The 26,351-nt window shown below is 38.7% G+C and overlaps 2 protein-coding genes across 2 annotated transcripts in view; one reads left to right on the top strand and one right to left on the bottom strand.

The window, feature by feature from the left end:
* she (Src homology 2 domain containing E) lies at positions 1–9,011 on the bottom strand. The gene is made up of 6 exons (XM_079626556.1): positions 7,928–9,011; positions 5,187–5,310; positions 3,425–3,643; positions 3,011–3,212; positions 1,656–1,775; positions 1–1,547 (listed from the first exon to the last, which is right to left on the bottom strand). The coding sequence occupies exons 1-6, from the start codon at positions 8,390–8,392 to the stop codon at positions 1,364–1,366; spliced, it is 1,314 nt and encodes a 437-aa protein (XP_079482682.1). The 5' UTR covers positions 8,393–9,011; the 3' UTR covers positions 1–1,363.
* Positions 9,012–11,367: 2,356 nt separating this feature from the next.
* cgna (cingulin a) overlaps positions 11,368–26,351 on the top strand; it is a 37,837-nt gene continuing 22,853 nt past the window's right edge. The window contains exon 1 of the mRNA XM_079625584.1: positions 11,368–11,567. The gene's annotated coding sequence lies outside the window, so the exon portion shown is untranslated. The remainder of the gene's footprint in view (positions 11,568–26,351) is intronic.

Raw genomic sequence — 26,351 nt, 5'->3', positions numbered from 1 at the left:
TTCAGCATTATCTGCTTTATTTCAGGCTTTGCACCGTCTTACATTGTACAAAGGCAAAATCTTCAGAGAATGTGTTTTTCCCCTCTTTCTTATTTCTCTCATCTAGGTTAAAGCAAAGGTTCACCCAAAAATGAAAATTCTGTCATCGTTTACTCACCCTTATGTTGTTCCAAACCTGTATGAATTTCTTTCTTCTGCTGAACACAAAATGAACATTGACTTCCATAGTTGTACAAGTTTTTTTCAATGGGTGATGTCAACAGTCTGGTTACCAACATTCTTTAAAATATCTTCTTTTGTTTTCAGAAGAAGAAAGAAACTCAAACAGGTTTGGAACAACTTGAGGGTAACCTAAGTATAATGACAACATTTTGGGGTTAACTATCCTTTTAAAACAATAATTACTTCAAAATCAAATTTAGCATCCTTAAAGATTAAAATGGAACCTGTTACCTTTAAACAAAAAGACACATATTTAAACGTAACTTCCCATCACCAAGAGAGCAATGTCACATTCGGTACACCATGAATCCAAGCATGACTGCGCGGTCAGTAAATCCGTTCAACATCCCACTATTCCCAAACGCAAACCAATCAATACTAGTTTTATCACTGACAGACAAGAACATTGGCCAATCAACGGCAATGACTCATTTATCTGATGAACGAGCCAGCTTCAATTTGCTGTATTGATCCGAGCTAACGATCTAACCTCAGCTATCCAGGAACTGCCAATGTGGGGTGAAATGTTTTTCTCAGAGGATACAATAATATGAGGATTCAACAATTAATTCTAAACCAAATCTATACTACGGATCCTAAAAAATATGAACTCTGCCAATTCTGGCCACTTAAATGCACAGTCGTTCTTGCAGGGAGTAAAATGTGTGTCTCACAAGGGAAAGTAACAAAATTGGAATCAATTGCATGAGTGATTTGCAGTTTGTAGCAGCTGCCAGCAGGGGGAGTTTAGGAGCGCGTTACCTCTTCAGGCACATAATTAAATCAGTAGCATAATTGGAAGTGAACTTATGAGGCTGCAGTCCCAGTATTCTGAAACAAGGGATGAGGAAATAGCTAAACAAAAGTCAACAACAGATACACAGTACTGTGGCGTTTAAACCACAGGTTTTGTGAAACATATTTCCTCAATTGGTCTCTCTGGAGGGTTAGGGGCCTGGTTTCAAAGGGGGTGAAAACTCAAATATGAAAAGTCCTACTTGTTCAATTACTCATTTCCATGCGCACATATACATACAGTACATACAGTAAGAAAAAGAGTTAAACTGTGCAGGCACCACGGTATTACATTCATGTCTTTGCACCAGAGAATGCTGTGTATACGTTTAGCATGTGTGTGTGTTCAGTGTGTGCGTGGTACGGGGTGCTGTAGGGTCATGTGTTCTGCCCCGGTGAAAGGTAGGCGCTGCGTACAGTAGTGGTGCACCACTTCTGGGATGCTTGGGAACACACAGCTGCTCTTTTCCAGTGTGTAGCCGCATTCTTTAGTCTGCGCTACGATGATGTGCACACATCCTTGACTCGTCCTGTAGAGAGAGGGAAATAAGGATCTTATATCATCTACATCAGCTTTTCAGGACTGCCAACTCATTTCTTGTTCTCTTGATATCAAACATACACAAGCACGCACTTACTTAAGGGCGATGGAGTATTTGCTGGTAGCCGATTCGCTGTCTCGCACCAGGAAGCTGGCCTCTCTACAGTGCTGCAGCTGAGCCTCCGCCTCCTGACGACTCACACTGCCATGATACCAGCTGGAGAGAGAGAGAGAGAGAGAGAGAGAGAGAGAGAGAGAGAGAGAGAGAGAGAGAGAGAGAGAGAGAGAGAGAGAGAGAGAGAGAAGAGAGAGAGAGAGAGAGAGAGAGAGAGAGAGAGAGAGAGAGAGAGAGAGAGAGAGAGAGAGAGAGAGAAGGAAAGGGGATGAGATTCTTATTTATACATTGCATGATTATGTAATATGAACAGTACTTTAAAAACAGAGTAGATAAAGTATAGAATATATAAGAAGAGAATAAGGAGGGATTGAGAAAGATGGACAGACAACTGTAAAAATGTATAGATCTTCCATATCATTTTTGTCCGTACAATTAAAGTCAATGGGGTCCAATTTTGTTGTGATTCCCACTGACTTTCACGGAATGGACAAAAAGATGTTTTTATGTTTTATGTAAAAATATGTTTAAGAAAAAGAAAGTCATACATGTTTGAAACGACATGAGGGTGAATATATAATTTTTCATTTTTGGAAATGGGTGGCTGTGCTTTATTATATATTATAAATAAACAACCATAAAAGTAATAATAAAAAAAAATAACAATAAAATAATAAAACAATAAAATAGATATGAAATAAATAAATAAGAGTAAATATTACTTATTGATATATATGTTTAATTAAAAATTAAACATAGTTTTTTATTAAGTGCACACACTCATTTATACACTCTTATGTTGTTCCAAACCTGTATGAGCTTCTTTCTTCTGCTGAACAAAAAATATGATATTTAAAGAATGTTGGTAACCAGACAGTTGATGTACCCAATTGACTCAATAGTACCCAATAGTATTTTTTTTCCATGGAAAAAACCATGGAAGTCAATGGATACCATCAACTGTTTACCAACATTCTTTAAAATATCTTCTTTTGTGTTCAGCATAAAAAATAAACTGACACAGGTTTGGAACAACATAAGAGTGCATAAATGATAACAGAATGTTCAGTGTTGACATTATTTTTGAAGATTATTCTCTGACATGCAAACTAATATTAAGTTGGCCTCTATAATAATTTCTAATATACACAGGTGATCAGGTGTTTAACGTCATAACTGTTAATATATTGCATATTTTAGCACATACATTCCCACTACTATTTTAATTTCCCAATTTCATTCTTGAGTTTTTAAGTTTCAGGTAATCTGCTTAAAATAACCACATTCACACATTAGCAGTAGTGTCTAAAACATGTTTTTCATACACAAACACACACCTCTGTTTCTCCAAAGGCAGGGTGGGATCAACTATTGGTGTCTCACTGTCTGGGGTGATGCTGGGAGACGATGGGGAAGTCGGGGAGGGGGGATTCGGTCGAAGAGATTTGGGGGTCCAGCTCTTATGTCTCAGGGTCTGCTGTTTTACAGAAGGAGAACCTGATTCTTCCTTCGCCATGCGCTCCACTCCATCAAACTGAGCTGTACACAGAATGAAACATCAATTGCCACAAATGTTATGATGGCATCTGGTAACAGTGACCTCCCCTGTTATCCCAAATGTTTGGAACAACTGCTGCATCATAAGCACCCCAATATCACTAAAACTACATTACTTTTAAATCGCTTTTTTTCTCGTCACTCCGTTTGCTAAATAAAGAAGATGCTACTAATATGAAAGTGAGCGATGTTACCTGACAATGCTCTAACAATCTGCTCCTTCTTCCACTCCCAGGGCAGCTCATACTCTGCCAGTGGTCTGGAGTCGGACTCAGGTCGGGTCAAGGGAATTCCCTCCAGAACCTCTTCATATGGGACATCATAAATCTGAGGGGGTCCAGACCCCTCACTCTCTCCTCCATTCAACACTACACACACTTTCAGCAGGTCCTTCGAGCCTCGCCGGCGAATCTCTGCGTAAGGGCACACATTTATATTTCACAATTGTTTCCACAAAAGAAATTATTGGATAAGAACAGTATTTAGAAAGTTGTTTATAGTATATTGCCCAATTAAACTAGCTATTTTTAGGCTATAATTATGGTACAGTCACATTAATGCTTCCAGCTCACACAGAAGTCACCTAAGCAGTTTTGGCAATTAAACATGGCAAATCTGAGAATTATTTGTTGGGCAAAACGCATGAATTCCCAACAAAATGACTCGAAATGAAGCATTCGCAGAACAACAGTAAATGTAATCGTACATTTAGTCTCAAATTTATCAAGCTTCCACTTATTCTCATATTTAAACTGTTGAAAATAATATAGCAGATACTGTTATGGAATCACCATATACAGTAACTGTTGAAAGAGCATCTAGAAGCTTAGTCTATGAAGCCATTATTTGTTTTGAGATCACTTTAAATGTGAGTGAAACCACAGGAAATTAGGAAGTCAAAGTTGAATCTGTACCAACAAATACAGTAGCACGTCAGGTCATAAGTCTGTTCTCTCTGCAGCAAACTATATGATGCGGTAACAGGTTTACATAACTATATGATCCAAAAACAGGGTTCAGTATTCGAAAAATAATTATAATGATGCGCCGACATAAAAGCAGAAATGTTCACTATTTTTCTACTAAAGCTGTTAAGTTTTTTCTAGTCTGCTTTACCGGCCATGAGTTTTTGTAATCATTTGCCTTTGTGTATTAGCTAACTATCTGGTTCTAAGTTTAGATTTTACATTTAGACTGAATATTAAAGTTTTCAACTTTTGAATAATTCAGATACACATATAATAGGAAAATGAAAAGAAAAAACGTATTACACAACACAAAACATATCTGATAGAAAATAGAAACCCATCTCGTATAAGCCTTTTTAAACTATGAGGAAAAGAAAAGAAAAAAAAAACGAATAAAATATAGCATTTGCTATCATTCTCAGATATCATACTGCATTTTCAGTTAGTCTAAATGAATTTCTCTAAATGTGTCTACCTATGCATCTATTCATTCCTTTAGATTTAAAGTTCAACAAACATCAACAAAACTGTGCCTGAAGCTCCATCGTTCTTCCCTCTCTCTGTTTCTTTGCTGTCACTTTGTGTCTGGCCTATTGTGTGAGAAAACAATGGTCATACCAGGGGAAAGTCAGACCGAGTCTATGATTGGCTGGCTTAGCAGGCCACTTCCTGAGTTCTGGGGGAGAGGGGAGTGTTGGGGGGTCTTTCTCACATAGCCAGGCATACTGGGGGGACGGCAGGGGTCAACTTCCTGTCCATAGAATGGGGCAAAGGAAACACAGACAGGAAACAGGAAGTAGAAAGAGGAAACTGCACCCATTGTCCCAGCACAACACTGTCACCGTGGAAACCACCAACGAGGGGAGAGAGAGGGAGCTGTGATTTTTCATACTAAAATCCCTGAAAATCTGCCTATTACTGATGAAACATTTAAGATGAATAAATGATTAAAAGAAGGAGAGAAGAGGTAAATAAACGAGTGATGTACCTGTAATAATGAGCTGGGCATCATAAGGTTCCATGTAGCCATCATTCTCTCCTTCTCTTTCAGCCTCTCTCTGTTCCCTTGTTTTCTCAGCATCAAATGGGTCAGCATAATCCTCCAGGATGATCTATTAAGAGTGAGAAGAAAAGAACAATAGAAAGCGATATCAGTGATTTGTGTTAAGGACTATAATAGAACCCAGTTAACAGGGAACGGTCTCAAAACATTATTTCATATCTTAATGGGAATGTTAGCAAAACATTCTTAGAATATATTTATGTTAGGAAGAAACGCCTTCATTAGGTAAGGAATGAAAAATATTCTGTTCAATAAAAGTTTACAATTTGTGGCATAGACTAGATATCACAAGAAATCGGACTCTCCCTTCTTTATCTTTTAAAAAAAAACAGGAATCAACGGTGACAAATAAAGTAAATGGAGTACATTTTTGGAGGATTAAAATATATAGAAGTACTTTAATTTATTCTGTTAAAACTTGTGCTTTATTTGAGGTGCAAAGTTGTTTTCTTAATTTGTATAATCATTTGAGTGTTTAGGTGCATGTTACATTGGCATGGTAATAAACTTGTCAAATTGGATACAACTAAACAGAACAGGTTAGTAAGAGATTTTTCACACAAAAATGATGTTAACATGCTTATTGTTTGGTTATGATACTATACTATTGAAACAGTGAGGATTGTTTCTTCTTCTTACCATTTAAGGACGTGCCCCATTCCCTTTCATTGTATATGTTTTATTTTTAAGAAAAAAAGGAGGTTGATTTTTTTTCTTCTTCTGGTAATCAACATTATGCCACAAGTGCTATCGATTGGGCATTACTTGCACTGAACCTGGAATAGTCCTTTAATAATATAATGCCAACATATTCTGCAATGATACTTCAGAAATAGTGCAAACCCAGCTAAAAAGGGCATTTAGTCAAAACCTGGAGTTAAATTACATCTTATTGGGTGGAATTCTTTGTTCCATTATAGTTAAAGAATCAGTATTTCTTCAGCTGAAGAGCTTACTGTAAAGGGAGAGTTCACCCAAAAATGTCATTCTGTCATTACTCACCCTCACGTTGTTCCAAACCCGTAAGTCTTTTGTTAATCTTCGAAACACAAATGAAGATCTTTTTTATGAAACCTGTAGCAGCTACACAACTTCCACTTTGACGCTTCAAAAAGTTCAAGCTAATCCGAATTGAACCAATGAGTTCTTGCACATCAAGCAGGTCTGGTTGTGTTTCTGTTTCTGTTCGCTGATCAATGTTTTTATGCGAATAAAAGCCAAAATTCAATCTGTTAATCATATAAAGCGATCAAGTCTCTTCAGAAATGTTTTGACTAAACTGCTCAATTCATATGGATTAGTTTTACAATCTGTTAATTCACTTTTTGAAGTGTCAAAGTGGTAGTTGTAGCTATCAATGGAGGGACAGAAATCTCTCAGATTTCATTACAAATATTTAAATTTGTGTTCCGAAGATGAACGAAAGTCTTATGGGTTTGGAACAACATGAGGGTGAGTAATTACTGACAGAGTTTTCATTTTAGGGTGAACTAAGCCTTTAATCGTATTCTCTCTCTCTCTCTCTCTCTCTCTCTCTCTCTCTCTCTCTCTCTCTCTCTCTCTCTCTCTCTCTCTCTCTCTCTCTCTCTCTCTCTCTGTGTGTGTGTGTGTGTGTGTGTGTGTGTGTGTGTGTGTGTGTGTGTGTGTGTGTGTGTGTGTGTGTGTGTGTGTGTGTGTGTGTGTGTGTGTGTGTGTGTGTGTGTGTGTGAGAGAGAGAGAGATTCTCATGAGATTCTGATTTCTGTGCTATTATGTTCAAAGTATAGCTGGAGGGGATGTCCGTAAAATGGGATAGGATACAGCCTATGTATCAGGTGACATAATTCTTCAAACACTGCCTTCACCAGGGACTGGAAGAATGGGATAGAGCCATTGTGTTATGTATGCATTGTATTCTTTGCGTATTTGTGAGCAAGGGTGTGTGTGTATGTGAGCACAAAAGTGTGTTTCCCACAATGACAGAGTGAAGAGTGTGTGCATGGCTAGGAAAAGAGACAGGAAGAGAGGCAAGGAAAGGGCTCTCATTGTGTTTGCTGCTTTTCAGCTCCACTGTGTCTGCTTATAATAAAGCAGTTCAATGAAAAGAGAATATAGGAAGAAAAAGAGAGATGTGAGGAGGGAGGAAAGAAAGATACGATATAAGAGGGGGCTGAGGGAGGGGAAAAGAAGATATTGCTTAAACAAAGAGCTGGAAGAGAGATACTGATCTCAATGTTCAAAACAAAGACGTTTGTTTGGTTCTCACAGTCAACAGGGTGACTGGAATTGGAGTATGCAATGTATTAAAAAGAACTCCTGAAAAAAGCATCCGTCTCTGAGGCCTGCTTTATCACTCAGATCAGGGATATTCTTTCTTTATCCCAGCTGAAAAACCCACCCTAAACCAGCCTGATGCTGGTCTCAGTTGGTTTGAGCAGGTCTTAAGTTATATCAGCGGGCCAGCAAGACCAGCAGAACAGTGCCCAAAACCCCACTAAAACCACCTAAGACCAAAAAACCCAGGGGGTTAGTTTTTTTTTCTTCCAAAAATGAATTTAGCCTACTACATTTTCAGAAAACAGTTTTCACCTAAAAATCTGTCTAGAAATACATGATATAATAATAATTATCATTAATATTATTTATTGTTAGTTTACATTGTGGTGTTGGCTCATTCTCAAACTTACCGTTTCTGTTCTGATTGGTGACTTGGCCCTCTCGCTGTCCGGGGATGATCCTCCTGCATTGGATTTTGGATCATTAACCTTGATCATTCTGCTCATGTACGCGTCAGCAAGACTGGTGGTCCGCAGGGTGCGATGGTCTTCAAACCCTTCCATTTTTGTGTTTTTCTTACTTTTCCCAGGGATTAGAATTTCCCATATCTTCCCGTCTTTCATCGAGCCGGTGCTGGATTGGTTTCGTCCCAGCTCGATGGCCGAATTTTTACGATTTCTCCCGTGGAGCAGCGAACCCACACCACCACTGCCACCGTTTTCAGCTCCAGAATTTTTACGCAGACTCCCCTTCGAACCAGTACCAACGGCCAGAACCGGTTTGGGACGGGACTGGGTTCCCGATTCCGAAGCAGAACGGATCCGATCGGATCCAGTCTTCAAACTAGTTGGGAAATCTTTAAACCACTTCGCCATGACGAATACAGGTGTCTGCGCTACTCTCCATACACACGCGCAACTCCTTTAGAAAACCAATCAGCTTCTAAAATATCACTCACTATGGCCCCTATAATGGATTTTTGCCTTAATCAACAACACTTTAACGTGCAGTTCAATTGACACAAGGTTGTTGCTATTTTACACAAGAACTCTTTTTTTAATTTAATTTATTTAATTTTGAAAATCTGTCAAATTGATTTAGGGAAAGGTTCCGAATATTAAATCCCTTTTACTAATCTTGATCACAGAATTTATCCCATTCGTATTTCTTTTCAGGAAACTTCTTACACTTTCAATTACGATTCTTCACATTGGAGAATAATGTCTTGTTTTTGTTTGCTCCCAATTATTCCCGCAAGATAAAGAGGAGTCTCTGAAGGGCATAAACGCGGAAAAATTTAAAGTTTTTCTTAGCTCTCGATGAAGATCCCATTCCCGGTATATCCACTCCAAGCGACAGTCTAAATGAAGTGAAGGGGATGTGCGTGCGCTTGTGCTGCAGCTGTGGGTGGGGGCGGTTGCAGCTACTGTTCCCCTAAATGAGAACTTTTCATTTGCTGGGCCCTGCCCACCTGTGGACGAAAACCTTCTGCTCAGTAATACACTAGTATTATTTTTTTGTGTGTGTCAATGAAATGATTGTAGGCTAGGCTCTATTTTAATTCGATAATGTTTTAAACTTGATACATTCTTATTTTAAATTAGAATATACATAATTATGTCTAAATTAGGCTATATAGTCTTATTATTTATTTATTTACTTTTTGAGCATGAACCTGAAAATGTACCTTGAACTTAATGAAGCATAACCTTTCATAACTCTTAAATGCTTTGGAGAACAGACTTTGGACTAAATAGGCTATGACACTTGTCAGATTATTGAGGAAGTGAAAAAGTTTTTAAAAAATGTAATTGAAAAAAGTTATAAAATGTTAAATTTATTGTTATGAAAAATGCACACATTTTTTTTTAAATTGCATATATTTTCCAAAACACGTTTTACTCTAAAAGTGTGAGAAAATCAAAGCCATAAATCTAAACAATCCGTATTCCAAATTCGAGGTTGATATATATAAAAAAGAGAGCTTCCAGTTAGAATCCGTTTGTGTGCAGAGGGCTACCAAACATTTCCAGTAGATAAAATTAGTCACCCATTCATATCCACTGGTCATTTTTGACAGACTGACAGAGTTTTCATTTTAGGGTGAACTAACCCTTTAATCTTATTCTCCGGCCCATCTTTTCCCATTCTTTTTCTGATTATCTCTGTGTGTGTGTGTGTGTGTGTGTGTGTGTGTGTGTGTGTGTGTGTGTGTGTGTGTGTGTGTGTGTGTGTGTGTGTGTGTGTGTGTGTGTGTTCACATTACAAGTGCAAAAACCTTCTCCAAGTTTCGTACCATTCCGATGAAGTAAAAAATTATAAAAAACAAAACGTATAGGCTATTTATTTATTTTTGGTCAAAAATGAGTCATGACCTAATGGCACCAGAGGGTTAATTTAAACAGTAAAGCAAATATGAGGAACAAAAGGAACAAAAGCAAAAAAGGTAATCATATATATTTGATGTTCTTAATTTTAAAAAAGGGCTACTAACCAGACAAGCTCCATAAACATCTAAAGATGTTTTTTTTTTTTGTGCAAGACACTACCACTACCACTGTGGGGCAGCAGTTCACATCGGGTAACTGGCCCAAGTCACTAGGGGCAGACACTTGGGCAACTTAAAGTCATTTATACTGCTTCCATCTAGTGGCTAATTAATAAAACATGCTAAATTCATTTATATGTAAACATGAATAGTATATTATAGCCTATTAATTCACCTAATGTCTGTTTGAAAAATATGTCTGAAATTCCATAATGTTACAATTGTTCTTAGAGTGTAATGCTTGCCTATACTTGCCTGCTTATACAAACAATTTTCCATGGTTCTGGAAGTAAAATGACTCATAATTTAAATAGTGGAAGTTGAGCTGTGATCACAATACTGTCTCTGCCCACACGTGACTACTGGCTGTTAAGCAAGTCAAGTGTGTTTATCAACACTGTCAGTCAGCCCAGCTCATCCTGGAATGTCTTGCAGAATTGATTGAGAAGCACCTGGACCTGTTTTTCCAGTTATTAAAAACGATAGAAAACACAAAAAAAGGCAAATGAAATACAGATGCTATACTGAATAAATGCTAGCCTATAAGACAGCACACAAAGAACATTTACTCCAATCGATGGACCAACTACATTTAATGTTAATTATTCTAAAAAATTTACATTAATCATTTAGCAGACGCTTTTATCCAAAGCGACTTACAAATGAGGAGAGCAGGAGAGCAAATGTTGCAACAATATAACAAGTGCTTCCTGTGAGTGTGTGACTATAGTCCCAGTTATAGACACAATAGCCTAGCACGTTTTTTTTTATTAATGAGTTAAAGCATAACCAACTGTACTCATATTTAACTATTTTGGCTATGCTTGCACTACAGAGTTTAGGCTATAAGCTGCTACTTTGCTCAATTCCGAACGGCGATACAATTCTGATTTTATATATTTTATTTACAAAAACAGACCTTTTTTGCAACAGGCCTACATATAAACTGTTCTTGACTGCTGATTATTTTTAAGATTTTATATTATATATAGGCTATACGAGATCACGCACTGTAGGCTAGTATGCTAAACAACCCTGCCAACTATTTACATACATGAATTACAAAACAGGCAGTTACATGAGCTATAAGCTTGCAGTAAAACATTGAGCCAATTTTGTGACAAAACTGAACTTATGTGTCTCTAAATCAAAACCCGAATTTATTTTTCACGGTTCCACAGACAAACACGTTCCATTTTATTGTGATTGACATACAACCTGACCAATAATCGAAGCAGAAATGGTTTCATGCGTTCCACCCACGACGCCACTATCAGCCAATGAGATGTATTCCTCACTCGCAAAGTGGGCGAGGCAAGTGGTATCGGTCTGAAAGGTAACAGGTTGTCTTTAGCCAATGTTTCCCTGGGGATTATTAGTTAGAGCTGTCACATTCAAAGAAACGTAATTTACTGTTACTACCAGCTCTCATGAAGAAGAACAGCAGGAAGTAACAGAGGAACATTAGGCAGAGTGAAATATAAACTTTGCCGTAATATCAGGTAGGTTAAATATTATTTTTGTTCGCTATCACCGCTAAACCTGTTAGCCTGTGACTAGAAATTGATGCTTGCTAAACTTGTTTGTCGCGCGACAGATGCTCCAACGAATTCTCGAGCTGAACGTTTCTTCCTTCAGGAATGACACACTTGTTTCGCTCGCATACTGTTCAGCTTAGTTGTGTTTTTGTCCTGTTTCGTGTTCTTCTCAAGTTTACTTCTCTGAAGATGGATTAATGTCTGTCCAAAGGATTATTGTCGAGCCCGGCCCGCGTATTTACAGTATTTTCCACTGGTTTACGCTGAAAATGAGCACTTCGCCTCGAGAGACTTAATAACCCATTGAGTTTCGCACGAAGCGCAGGTGCATCGCCAGGTGAACACCTGCGCTTCTCGCTTTGGGAGCAAACCATTGAGAGAAAGTATTGACGTGGCAAACAATCCTGTTTTAACAGTGTTATGATTGTTTACCTCATCACAGCTCACGAAAGCCCGCTAAACACTCAAAACCTTGTGTTTAAATAGCCCAATTTGTATTCAAATGTGAGTCAGTGTCAAACTTGTCGTGAGCGATCAGATTGCTCTGTCAAACAACGTTCGATGTCAAACGTGTGCTGTTCAAAAAGACTTAAAAGAACAGCCAACTTTTTAGTTATTTAAAGCATTGCTCTCGTTTATTTTTGATTCATAGTTCTCAGTCTTTTGGTAGTTAAGTTTCGTGAGTATCCAGTCACACGCCAGGACTTTTTGAGATTTGAAACCAGTGACTCAGTGCAGAAGAATTGTATAGGCCCAGACACAAACTCTTTACATACAGCCTAACGTTACTCATTTTCAGTCATTTACATTAGTGATTTACTGCGTGTTTTGTGATAAGGTTCAAACATAAAATTGTTAGCCTACTTTTTATCTAATACATAGAACTTAGCTTCATCATTATTATTAAAATGATTACTGATTATTAAACTTTTAAAGTTGGCATAAAATAAGACTTCATGTGTAAATCAAATGAAAATTATTTTTCAAAATGGATGTTATTGATCTTATTGTGAATTCATCTGTGCTTATTTTTTATTTATTTTTTAAAACATTTTTGACGTCATAATTAAATTCTTAAGCTCACATTCAGCCAATCTGCCTAACGTCCAATCGACAACTTCCATACTTTTTCAATTATTAATTTAACACACTATGTCACAATATGGAATAAAAGATCTGTCGCTATCATTTTTCATCATGACTTTAAATAAAAACATTCAGTTCTGTGGGTGAGAAAACTAGCTTCCCCCCCAATGAGACACACAAGCTTTTGATTTTCATGAGTTTTAACAATTCTGGCTGCAATTATGGAGTAATTACCTCAAGAAAGACCTAACAGCACATTTTATTATTATGAAATCCAATTAAGTAGTATTATGTTTTTATAGGTTTAACAAAGATAAATCTTTCCAAGCAAGCACCCCTTTCCTACCTGCTAAACTCAGCACTGTATCCTGGTTGGGAATCATTGGCATTCCATTAAAAGCTTGCTTTTCATTTGAATCATTGTTTGCACATATTTAGACCATACAACCAAAACTTTTTGTCCTTGCATCCCCCATATCACACTGTCATCTTGGTTATTGACCTATGACTACATTGTGCTGAGCCATGGACAAACACTACTATTACATCTCTTCTGTATCACTGGCATGAGACGCTAATCTAGTGTGATTCACAGCTGAGAGTCATAACTTGCTTTTATTTTTCCAAGCTGAAAAAACCTGGAGTCATGAGCACATGCTTGTATTAGATAAGATTTCATTTTATATTGTGTGAGTTTATCATATGATTTGAGTTTGGCAACACTAGTCAGTCATGCCTGTGAGATCCAATAAACGAACAGAAGAAGAACTTCTTGTTTGTCAGTCTTTGAAACAAGACTAGTGATTGAAGTGTGGGAAGGGAGGGGGGAAGAAAGGAAAAAAAAGATTAAGAGGGAGTTTGGCAGGACACAAAGAATGCAAAGGGGAGTCGAGCACTAATGGAGGGATACCAGACTCTTTAAAATGAGATGAAAGCTTACGATAGGCTACACTTTCACAGATGCATTCTCATAGCAACTCTACTCTATATCTCACCTCTCTCAAGGTAAATCACCCCAAAGCGCAGTGACTGGTTATCCTTTCTGTGCAAATGAATAGAAACTAGACCAGAGATTCAGCCTTTAGGTTGTGTTTCTCATAGAATGGTTGTCATACTTTTAATACATGCCACCTCAAAAGTGTTTCTGCCTGAAGTACGCTTAAAAAGGTTGGTGTTAAAAACCTAAAGGACTCTGGGAATGCTAAGCATGCTTGTTTTTTCTACCTCGTTAAATGAGGTCTGGCCTGACAAAAGGTGACTGAAGTCATATTTCATATTGATATGAAGTCTGATGTTGCTATGCATGTCTGAGGAAAAATGTAACGCATGACTCGGATGCAGTGATTGTAGATGCATTGACTTTGGTTTGCATTGGTTTGGTTTGTGATAGTCAACATAGATAATACAAACCATAGTGACTGCGCAGATGTCTCCTGAGTGCTACTGCCTCAGTTCTCTCCTAATTCAATTAGACGTTCCACATCTGAGAGTCTCGATTCAATTTAAGATCCAAGAATTCAATTTAATGGGAGAACAAGAGGTCGCAGACTCCGAGCTGTGGACAGATGTCCCTGGAGGGTCTGTGTGAGTTTTATTTATTTTTTTAAGTGTGGTTCATTAAGACTTTTAAATTGGAATGTTTGTTGTTGCTTTATTTCCCAGAGCATGTGGAATGAGACGTGAAAGGTACAATACAGAATATGTCTGTCCTAATGCGTAAGTGATCAGTTATTTTGACACATTTTTGATTCGATGAGTTATAGAGACAGACCTTTGTGTACTACAAGCACTTGAGTTCTATTGACAGTCTGCTGTGATTTCTGTGGAATTCTGCCGACACAATGTGGTCATAAAGTTGTTATGAATCAAGTGAGTATATGCCACAGAAGTGAGCTGCATATCGGCCTATAAAAGGATGGAGGAAATCAAGGATGTTGGGGGCAGGTCAGGTGCAGTGGGACATTTTTAACCCTGGGTTAAAACTCTGTGTAAAGGAGAAAACGGTCTATTTAAGCAGATTTATTCGTAATTCAAACAGGCAAAGCGAAACTAAGAATGCAGGTATACAAACCATATCAATATCAATATTTGAATATCAATCATGCTTATAGCGGCAGCCAGTAACTGCTAAGAGGCTGAGTAGAGGGAGTAAAAGATGACGCGTTTCCATTGCAGTCCAGGTGATTTATTGTAACATTGAAGTGAACAGATGATGAATGATGACGGTAAAGTAAGCAAAACAAATGAAATAAAATAAAACTAAATTAAATGAAAACAAAAACGAAAACGGTCAACAGAAAGTGAGCGTCCCAGCTACTCACCCCCTTCCTACATGCAAACCACAGACAAACTAACAGGTAATATATGCACCTGTAACAAGTGACGTAAACCGAAACAAATTTCAAAATAAAAGACATCAACCCAAACCTGGCACCTACATTCCAGCCCCTGATTATTACACCCCAAGACTGTAATAATCATAACAATACAACACAATCACACAAAATATACATCACTGAATATTTACCTACAAACATAGAAATCGCTAAATCTAATTTCACAAATAAACAATGTATACACATGTGAATGTGTAAATGTCCAATTCTTCAATGTGTGAACAGTGTCCATAATCAAATTAAGTAAAACATGTCAATCAAACGGTCTTTAGTCAAAGTCTCCAGTAAGTCATTTGAGAGCTCTCATAAGTCAGTCAGTCAATCAGTCAGTCGTTCATAGAATAGTTAAAAGTCCTCCGTTTCCAGAAGAAGGCAAACTTTAGTAATGGGTCTGGTCAAGCAGGAACTCTTGGTCTTGATTCTTACTTGCCGTGTCAATCCCTTTTTATCTTGTGTGATCTGAACAATCTTGCCCATTATCCATGAGCTCCTTGGAGCAGTATCATCCACTACAAGCACAATATCTCCCACTTGAAAATTGCGTTTCTTCACCAGCCACTTCTGGCGTTCTTGTAGTGCAAGTAGATACTCCCCGATCCATCTCTTCCAAAATAGATCCGCCATGTATTGGACCTGTCGCCAACGTCGTCGAGAATACAAATCCTCCCTTTTAAACAGTCCAGGTGATAAAGACGGCTGCGTTTTCAAGAGGAGAAGATGATTAGGAGTAAGGGCTTCCAAATCATTAACATCCAGAGATGCTCTTGATATTGGACGATTATTAAGGATTGATTCAACTTCACAAAGAAGTGTGTAAAGACCTTCCTCGTCTAAACTTTGTCCTCTAAGGATAGAATTTAAAATCTTCCTTACTGATCTTATAAGGCGTTCCCAAATTCCTCCAAAGTGCGAACCAGCCGGGGGATTAAAGTTCCACTTAATCCCTTTTTGAAGCAGAAATGAATTGATCTGATTATGATTCCAGTTTGTCATAGCCTGCTGCAGTTCACGTTGGGCACCAACAAAGTTTGTACCATTGTCTGAACGGATTTCGACAACTTGTCCTCGACGTGCAATAAACCTTCTTAAGGAATGGATGAAAGAGTCTGTATCAAGTGAATTTGCCATTTCAAGGTGAACCGCTCTTATAGTCAAACATGTGAATATCACTCCATAACGTTTTACAACACTCCTTCCCCGTTTGACTTCAAAGGGACCGAAGCAGTCCAGTCCAACATGCGTGAATGGCGGTTTGTCAGGTGTAACCCTATCTTGTGGCAAATCTGCCATCTGCTGATGACCCGGGATTCCATGAAGACGTCTGCAGACTACACACTTGGACAAAATTCTCCTTATAGCCGTGCTAGCACCAGGGATCCAATATCTCTGCCGCAAATTAGCCAGCATATAATTACGCCCACAGTGTCCAATGTCATGATGAATTTGCTGCAAAATCAAATCTGAAATGTGTAGATCCTTGGCCAGTATTACCGGATGCTTAACCTCTTCAGGCATCATAGCCTTGTCCAGACGCCCACCAACTCTGATGACATCTGAGTGAAGCACAGGGTTAAGTCTATAGAGTTCACTATTTCGTTTCACCAATCCATCTTTCCGTAGACTAGCCAGTTCCTCAGAATATCTCTTCTTTTGGCAAAGACGGATAATCTCCAATTCAGCTCTTTCCAGCTCATCAGTAGACAACAATTTTGCAGACGCATGGGATTTAAACTTTTGTATCTCTTTCTTAACAACAATCTCTCGTTGCAACTTGTCCATATCAGAGTAAGTAGTCATCAACCTTTTCCTTTCCTTGCTGAGATCAATTAGTATGTTCCTGAGTCGAAGGATCCAAGCTACGCCCTTTTTTAATTGCATCCATGAAGAGTAGCATTTAAAGTATGGCATAAAATCATACTCTTGATGAACTTGCACAGTATTCACCAGAACACTCTTTTTTACTTCTGGGTCACAAGACGACATCACACCTACATCAGTAGGATCCACAGGCCACAACTCTTGTGGTTGAACAAGAAATGGAGGACCAGAAATCCATATCTGGTTCTTTAAGAATGAATCAACCTTTAGACCTCTGGATGCTAGGTCAGCTGGATTGCTGGAAGAATTCACATACCTCCATTGTCTGATCTCAGAAACACTTCGAATTTCAGCAACTCGATTGGCTACAAAGCATTTGAATCTAGAAGTCTCATTTTGGATGTACTTGAGGACAGAGGTGCTGTCGGTCCAAAACACCGAATCCTGAAGTTTCATCTTCAGCTCTCTCTTCCACAACTTGTCCATGCGACCAGCAAGTGTGGCCGCTGTGAGCTCCAGACGAGGGATAGTGATAGGTCGTAAAGGTGTCACTCTTGCTTTACTCATTAAAAGAAAGGAATGGGCACATTGTTGATCATTATGAAGTAGTAAATACGACACCATGCCATAACCCTTCTCACTGGCGTCCGAAAAGTGATGCAATTGGGCAGATATAACTTCTCCAAACTTTTCCGGCTTTAAACACCTGCGGACCTCAAATTTCTCCAATTCATGAAGTTTCTCCAACCAACTCGTCCATCGCTGAATGTACACTGTTGGAATAGTGCTGTCCCATCCAATTTTTTCATGACACAGATCTTGAAGTATCATTTTGGCACGTAGAATCACAGGAGACAAGAGGGTCATAGATGGAACTAATGATAGAAAGAATTCCTCTTCGAGTAAGAGGTCTCTCCTTGATGGTCACCTTGAACTTGAAGACATCAGACTCAGCAAACCACTGCACACCTAATGCTCTTTCCAGAGGTAGCGTGTCATGTTCCAAATCCAAGTTCTTAACTTTCTTGTCTCTGTCTTCTTCAGGGATGGCATTTAACACAGTGCGGCTGTTACTTATCCATTTGGTTAATCGGAATCCACCTTTAGCGCACATTTCTGTGAGCTTCTGGTACAATAGAACAGCTTCTGAATCTGTAGGCACAGAGACAAGACAGTCGTCTACATAGAAGTTATTAAAGACAATGTCCACGGTCTTGGCATCATACAGATCCTTATGGTCCTCTGCACACTTTCTCAATGCATAGCTAGAGCAACTTGGAGATGAAGTTGCTCCAAATAAATGCACAACCATTCTGTATTCTTCCAGATTGGCATCAATGTTTCCTCCAGGCCACCAAAGAAACCTCAAGAGATCACAATCATAAGGATTTACCTTAACCTGATGAAACATCGTTTCTATGTCAGCCATCATGGCAACGTACTCCATTCTGAATCGCACAAGAACACTCACCAGCGAACTTGTTAAATCTGGACCTTGCAAAAGATGATCATTCAATGATGTTCCTTGATATGATGCTCCGCAATCAAATACCACTCTGATCTTTTGCTTTTTAGGATGGTACACACCATGGTGAGGTATGTACCATAAGCGTCCATCAAGTCGTTCCAGTTCAGCTGTGGGAACCTTTTCAGCATGGCCTTTAGCGATGACACTCTCCATAAAGGTAGTATAGTCAGTATGAAAAGAAGCGTTTCTTTGAAGCCTTCTTCGAAGATTCAGAGCACGTTGTTCCACGATTGCTCTATTCTTGGGCATGACTACCTTTTTCTTTTTAAGTGGAAGACCAATGTAATAATGCCGATTGGTCAGTCTTGCTGACTGAGAAACAAAATCCATGAATTGATGATCTTCCATTGACAATCCTTGCTGTTCTTCCTGAGCACATTCAGGAAAGTCACCCTTGAACTGTTGCTCCCATAACTCATCCAGTTTCATAACTGTGATCCTATTGACAGTCACGTGAGAATCTTCCTTAACAGCATACTCTTCCTGTCGCTTGATTGGTCCATTAACTGCCCAACCAAACATGGTCTTAATGGCATATGGTCCACTGTCTTGACAGCGAATAATCTGCCATGGCTCCAAAGCCTCTGGCACATTAGCACCAATCAACAACTCCACACCAGCATCAATTGAAGGCAAACATAAATGACTTAAATGCGGCCAACAAGCAAGATCGTTTTGTGTGGCGATGTTGGTTTTACTTACAGGCATGGTCTTCTGCGTGTATATCTCTGGCAAAACACAGTAATGCTCTTGATTCAACCCTGACACTTCCAGATCCTTCAGAAGATAACAGCAAACGGATTTGTCCTGACTCATGGTTCTCATTAGAATGTTAACCTATTTTGCTGAGAGATTGAGCTTGGACATCAAACTCTCTGTGCAGAAAGATGCAGAGCTCCCAGAGTCCAGAAAAGCATAGGTGGTCACAACTTTACTTCCTTTCTTTGATTTCACACATACAGGAACGATAGACAATGCACAATTTTCTTTACCAGCCCCAGTAAGAGCACTGGACTGGAGCGACACTAAACCACTTCCCACGGTTGACTTTGGCTCATCTTTATACTGAATGGCCCTTCTTTCTGATGGAAAAATATGAAGAAGACTTGGGTGTTTGAGATGACATATTCTGCATATACTTCTCTCTTTACAATCACGGCTGAAATGTCCTATACATAAGCAACCGAAACAAATCCTCTTTTGCGTCAGGAAATTCATCTTTTCTGCATGAGATCTTTCAACAAGCCTTTTACAGAAGTCCAATGCATGCGCTCCATCACAGAAGAGACAGGATTTAGCCTTCCCAACACACTCCTTTGCACCAGTTGCGTTGACTGTGGTGGCAAAACTACTTCTAGGTTTTTGAGGCGATTTGGTATTCAGGTTTCTACCTCCAATAGGCAGGGCATCTTGAATGTTTCCAAACACCGGATCGGTGACGATTTTCACCTGTCTTTCTATGAAGTCCACAATATCAGAAAAGCAAGCTGGATGGTTACGTCTTTCCTGCAAATCATATGCCACCATTCTCCATCTTTCTCTGAGCTTATAAGGAAGTTTTGCAAGAACAATTTGCATATTAGAGGCAAGATTCAACTCATTCATGTAACAAATATTTTGCATAGCATTGCAGCAACTCCGAAGAAATAAGCTGTAGTCCTGCAGAGCCTTTGCATCCTCAGGTCTTATCGCTTGCCATGAGAGCGCTCTTTTCATGTAAGCTGAGGCTATCCGTACCTCATTGCCAAAATGCTCCTTGAGCAAAGCCTTAGCCTTTATATACCCTTGTGAAGGAATCATCAGTTGACAGCTTCGAACTAGATCCTTAGGTTGCCCTCGAGTGTACTGCTCCAAGAAATGCAAGCAATCTGCATGGCCACTTGCTTTCTTTTCCACCACCTCTTCGAATGTTCGCATAAAGTCGTGATAACGCAATGGATCTCCATCAAAGAATGGGACCTCCCTTGGTGGAAGTGAAGATAAGTTGTGTTGCTGAACTAATAAGGCAGCAATTTCATTTTGTTTGTCAATAAGCTTAAGGATACTTCCTCCTTCCAAACCATCCTGTAATCTTGATCCATGTGCACCCTGCATTCCAGGTCTATGTCCATGTCCACCATCATGACTGATACTGGGTAATGTAGAATGTGTCAACCTTGTGTTAGAATTTTCAATCTGTTGCTGTTGTCGAGCTGACGGAATTGGAAAACGCATAGGATTCTCTGGTGCTGCTTGAGCTGGTGTATAAGATACAGGTGGCTGTAGTGGCATTGAATGTGAACTTGAAGGTAAAAATGGATCCACATTTGGATTAAGAGAACTGGTTCCAGTATTTCTTGCCCTTAACGCACTGGCATCAGAAGAATTTGTACAATCACTTTTTTCTGATCTCACGTCGCTATACACTTTCATCTTGGCCATGGATACAGCAATTTTAGTGTCCAGTTCCATTTGTTCTTTTCTCCTCTTCAAATCCTCCTCTTCCTTATCCAATACATGTTTCCGTGACAGCATTTTTTGATGTGCCAACAAGGCTGCCATTTCGGCCTTAACTTTAAGATGAGCAGATACAATGGAAGATCGACTGGTTCGAGATCCTTGAGTTGTTGTCGTTTTTCTGCTCACGTTAGAGACACTATCAGTTGGTTGTATTTGATTCTGCACATCACCATCGTCTAGATCACCGTTCGGATATTCACTTGGAACATGCACATTATGAGATGATGAAACTGGTTCAGCAGAAGATGGAATATTAGAATCATCACTCAGTTGAGGTTTAGCAAAATTATCCATTGCTCTTGAATCATGAATGACAGAAAGTGACGGGCAAAGGTTTGCATCACGTTGAGTAGAATTTGGTTCACTTATTGCATGTTGCCTCAGATTCCTAGCTTCATTCAACCATCGTTCAACATCTTCCACAAATCCATCATTGTGCTTAGAAACAGCATCAAACCACTCATTTTGTTTGTTTTGTTCATCAGGAGGAAGAAAAGGAAGTACTTCTTTGTGCAACACAAATGCATCATCTTTCAAACATTTCAAAGATTCCACCATTGAACACACTTGCAAAGCATTTTCATCACATTCCATGAGATCTTTCATTGATACAATCAAGCTCTTCATTTGATTCACCTTAGCCTTGCGATCCTTTTGCAATGCCTCAATTTTAAGCGCCAATGCCTTTGCCGTAAGCTTAGGCTCTCTTTTGCTGCTCACAGCAGCGTGCGCAGACTCATCTGCGTCCATTTCACACACCACGCAATCCCAGTAATCCAAACAGCGCCGTAATTCAACGCGCAGATCAAGCCAACAACTTCATGAATGGGCGCAGCACCACAGCGCGATTACGAGTGCATAGTAAACTCGACTTCATTCCACAAACGCATTCCATCCAATTAGCGGCACACAAACACTGCACGGCCCGCGACCATAGCGTCTTCTCATTCAAATAAACAGCAATGCTGCAGCCAAACATAGCAGAACCGCGCACATACCTCTTCTGCCGTCAGGATACAGAAGCGCGATCTCACTTCAATGTGTGCGTCGGCGTTTCACATGCGGTGTGCGAAGAAATCCTTTCCAATCCACGTAATCAAATCCAACAGCGAGCCTTTTCTGTTGACTAAATATAGCGGCAGCCAGTAACTGCTAAGAGGCTGAGTAGAGGGAGTAAAAGATGACGCGTTTCCATTGCAGTCCAGGTGATTTATTGTAACATTGAAGTGAACAGATGATGAATGATGACGGTAAAGTAAGCAAAACAAATGAAATAAAATAAAACTAAATTAAATGAAAACAAAAACGAAAACGGTCAACAGAAAGTGAGCGTCCCAGCTACTCACCCCCTTCCTACATGCAAACCACAGACAAACTAACAGGTAATATATGCACCTGTAACAAGTGACGTAAACCGAAACAAATTTCAAAATAAAAGACATCAACCCAAACCTGGCACCTACAATGCTGATCATGTTCTTTATTCCACTCTGCTCATTTTATTATGAATGTATGTGCCGTCATGAATTCTTTGCTCGCTTTCATCATTTTTGGTCTTATACTCGTTTGCTAAACTGAACAGCCAATCAAAGTTCTCTCTCACCGACGGCCCAACGCCGATTATACATGTTGTATTGGCAAAAAAACAACACGTCTAACTTGAGCCAATGGTGCGAGACACACCGTAAAAATTGTCCATTTGTAGAAATAACATAAAAGTAATGTCTTTTCATCCGTCTTGTTCCCTAATGTGTGTAAGCTAAATGTGGCTTGTGAAAGTTTTTGCGACTGTACACGGTCTATGAATATTTAACAAGGCAAGCATTGTTTAGTTTATGATTGGTTGTCGGTTGCTAAACAACTTGCTGTGACCATCTAGCACACCATTGTTTCACATTTGTATACATTTCTCACTGCATTTCAGAAGTCTTCCCAACTTTGGAATTTCGTTAAAAGGAGTGTTAACCTCCTCTTAGATTTTCTAAGATGGGAGGGAATGAAATAGAAGATAGAATGAGATGGGAGAGGGACTGATATACTTTAATAATCTCTGGGGGAAATTGAGGAATTGCAGCAAGCATAAATCATAGAATAGTGAAAATAATTAAATACAATATAAAACGAAAAAACAATGCCAGAAAAGAAATGTGAAACATGGCTTAATTCAAGGTGAAGACTGGCATTAAGTCAGGGTTAGATCTAGTGTTAAAACCCTTTAAAACTGGCATAAGAATTATATACAGATTTGTATGATGATAAAATCATAATTAAGGGAAATAGTGCAGATATCATTAGTAGTGCTTTATTATGATGAGAGAAAAAGCAATTAGCCGATTTACATTGTTTTGCCCTTAATGCACAGATACTTGCTTCTAGATGGTTAAATCCAGTGTGTTTGTTCTGGATGCAAGTAAACGCCTGCATGCCCTCTGCTATTGCTTGTGAAGGGAATAGTGACATCTCTGATTTGCATCAGTGTATGAGAGCAGGAGAGAGTGAGTGTGATAGAGAAGCCAGTGTTCTCAGCATAGCTGCCCTTGTTTTCTGCCCCACTTCACTGTAATAATGGGAAGAGGGTCCTCACTCCCCCTCTGTCGCACTCACGGGCTCCCTCCATTCAGCCTATCAGATAATGCAGTGCTGAGAGGCTAAATGGTGCCTCTGTCTGCCTGGCCACTGACACACTGACACAGAGGAAATGGATCGTTTTAGACCCGTGACCGAATTTTGGCTGTATGTTTGACCAATGACCAGATCACTGTCATAACAGAATAAATATTCTTTCCGTCATCATGTGGATATTCAAAAGTGATTGAGCAGAGTTAAATCGGTTTTGTTATTCTTAACTAAAACTATTACAAATAGTTTGTGTTAATGGGAACGAAGCTGAAAAAAAAAATAATAATAATCGATGACAGGTAAACTGAAAAATAGAAATGCTGCATGGGCAACTAACTGAAATAAAAAAGTTTGTTGGACATACTAAAATTTTTAAAACTGAAATTAAAATAAAAGCTAAATATAAATATTAAAATATTAGTAAATATTGAAATAATAAATATTAAAAATGAGAAAATCATGTAACAGAATTGCTCAAATAAAAACATAAAACATAAAAATTAAAGTCACAATATTGATAAATACAGGAAGATAGACGCGCTATAGTTAAAATAGTTTTCGGTCTTGTATTTTATCTCAAAATGATGAATGTAATTTAAAAAAAGTGGAAATTAGTGGAAATAAGTTAATACAGCTGCTTATTTACATGAGGTAAACGTAAAGCTGCTTGGTTTATATTTTTAATATTTGCTGCCATTTCAAATGTTTACATGCTTTTCTGCTCTTTCTCTTTTGAGCGATGATAAAATATTGTTCTTGTAAATACTTTCCAGCCTTTCAGTAACAATAGGCTTAGGCTACATCTTTAAAATGCATCCAAATTACAGCGGCGTGCAATTGTTATCGTACGGTGCTCGGCAAGGGACAAAATTGAAACAGTGAATTTTGAATTGATCTCTTCTTGTAAACTCGGATGTGCACATGTGATCCGGACGGCAATTAAATCACCATATGACCTTGGTGTTTATCAAAAAATGGTAGGTTATTCGGCCAGGGGTTTTATACGTGGGTGGTTGGAACACTGATACTGGATTCGGACGGCAATAAAATCACCGGCTAGCCCCTGTAAATGTTAAAAAATACCTTACGACCCCATGAGAAACAATTACCTTCCGAATAGGGTTTTTGTGTACAGTATTTGTGTATATTGGGATATATTCTCAGGATAAATTTTCATCATATTAACAACAATGTCCCCCCTGCTATCTATAAAGAAGCCTGTCCTTCTTTATAGTTATTTTATGGCGTTCAAAGTCTGTTGTCTGGGACTGAAACTCCACCTATCCAAGTGTGAAAGCTGGAACTTAATTATTGTCACTGTAAAAGTACATACATTCTACCACAACCACAATAAAAATGATCAGTGCTGCTGCCACTTCTCACTACACCTGTATAACCCTCCACCTGTTTATCCGTCAGCACAAGAGTCTCCCGTATTGAGCTTGGCTCTCTTGTGTCTGCTTTCAGTCATTGACATGGACACGTCAGCAGTCTCAAAAAGCTTTCTGATGACAAAACACAACACATAATGAGCCCATTCATTGTATTCACTTTGTAATAGTAGTCATGAAGGCTCCTTTTTGTCATGCAGTAATTGTATTTCTTAACACTTTCTTACTCATCTCAGGCTGACTGTTAGTTAGTTTTAACTGAACCTTTGGTTAGTTTAATAAAAGGAAAATCTGTAGGTTAATTGTGAATCTGATTTGCTGAATAAAGTGCTTTTCCCATGATCCAGTCATAGGAGCGGACATCCCTGATTCTGGTTTATCATGCAGTTTATTACACTGGATTCTTTCTCACACACACACACACACACACACACACACACACACACACACATACACGTGTAAGAGGAGCAGTACTGATCAGAATGTATGTGTTTGTAGTTTGCAGTCCGTTTAGTTTATTGCAATGATGTAGTTTGTTACTGAACAAGACGACGAGTGTGAGAGTAAAAGTAAAAGCCAAAGAAAAACGGTAAAGATGTACAGTACCACTGCTGGAAATGCACTTTGTTCCCCGTCACACCCTTCATGCTTTAATGTTCCTTATTGACATATTTTCATTCCATCACACCAGCCACACCTTCAGTTTTCTTCTCCATTACATCATGAGTACTGAAGCTTTGGTTTTGATAAGAAGTAGTAACATGGTCTTAATTAAAAAAAAAATGGTGTGATTTAGGAGGATAGAAAGACAATGGAACTTCTACATCATGAAAAACAAACGTGTGTGTTCAGGTTAATGAATAATGAAGGCCATTGGGTTTTCTGTGCCAGGAGTCAGAGGTAACGGGCAGCATTGAGTAGAGTGTAATTCAATCCAGCCTCACTCGACTGTCTGCATTTCTGTGTCTGTCTGTAATGTATCTCAATAGAGCACAACAGTAGGGTTCTGGTAGTAAAAATCCCATTCAAATTTTCCTTTAGAGAGTAACACAGGCTAGAAACATTTCAAGACAGACCATCATTGTCTACAAGGTTGCTGAAGTCAATGTGGTATCAACCCCATTTACTTTATTTTATTAATGCAGCATGTTCCTGGTTTCATTGTGCGAAGGATTCATAAGTGCACATTATATAAACAAAAAGGCTGTTCCTGTTCAGCCCCCTCCAACCACTTGGCTTCAGAGTATAACGTCCACTTTTCACCAACAAGTCTAAATAAAATGCAGAAATATGTCAGATTATCACAAATTATATTAAAATATTGATAATATTTAAAAAGCATTTTAGTTTAGTAAAGACAGTTGTACTGTATATAAACAAAACATTCTGCATTCAGAACTAAATGCTAGAA

This window comes from Phoxinus phoxinus, assembly GCF_949152265.1.
Source record: "Phoxinus phoxinus genome assembly, chromosome: 10".
In the NCBI taxonomy this organism is placed as follows: domain Eukaryota; kingdom Metazoa; phylum Chordata; class Actinopteri; order Cypriniformes; family Leuciscidae; genus Phoxinus; species Phoxinus phoxinus.
The sequence above is the reverse complement of the archived record's forward strand: the minus strand, read 5'-3'. Positions and strand labels throughout refer to the sequence as shown.

Excerpts from the sequence above, each read along its gene's own strand:
- she (XM_079626556.1), bottom strand. The coding sequence starts at position 8,392 with ATGGCGAAGTGGTTTAAAGATTTCCCAACTAGTTTGAAGACTGGATCC. Across the intron at positions 3,213-3,424 it reads GATTGTTAGAGCATTGTCAG|CTCAGTTTGATGGAGTGGAG; the intron begins GTAACATCGCTC and ends TTCTGTGTACAG. Across the intron at positions 1,548-1,655 it reads AAATACTCCATCGCCCTTAA|GACGAGTCAAGGATGTGTGC; the intron begins GTAAGTGCGTGC and ends CTCTCTCTACAG.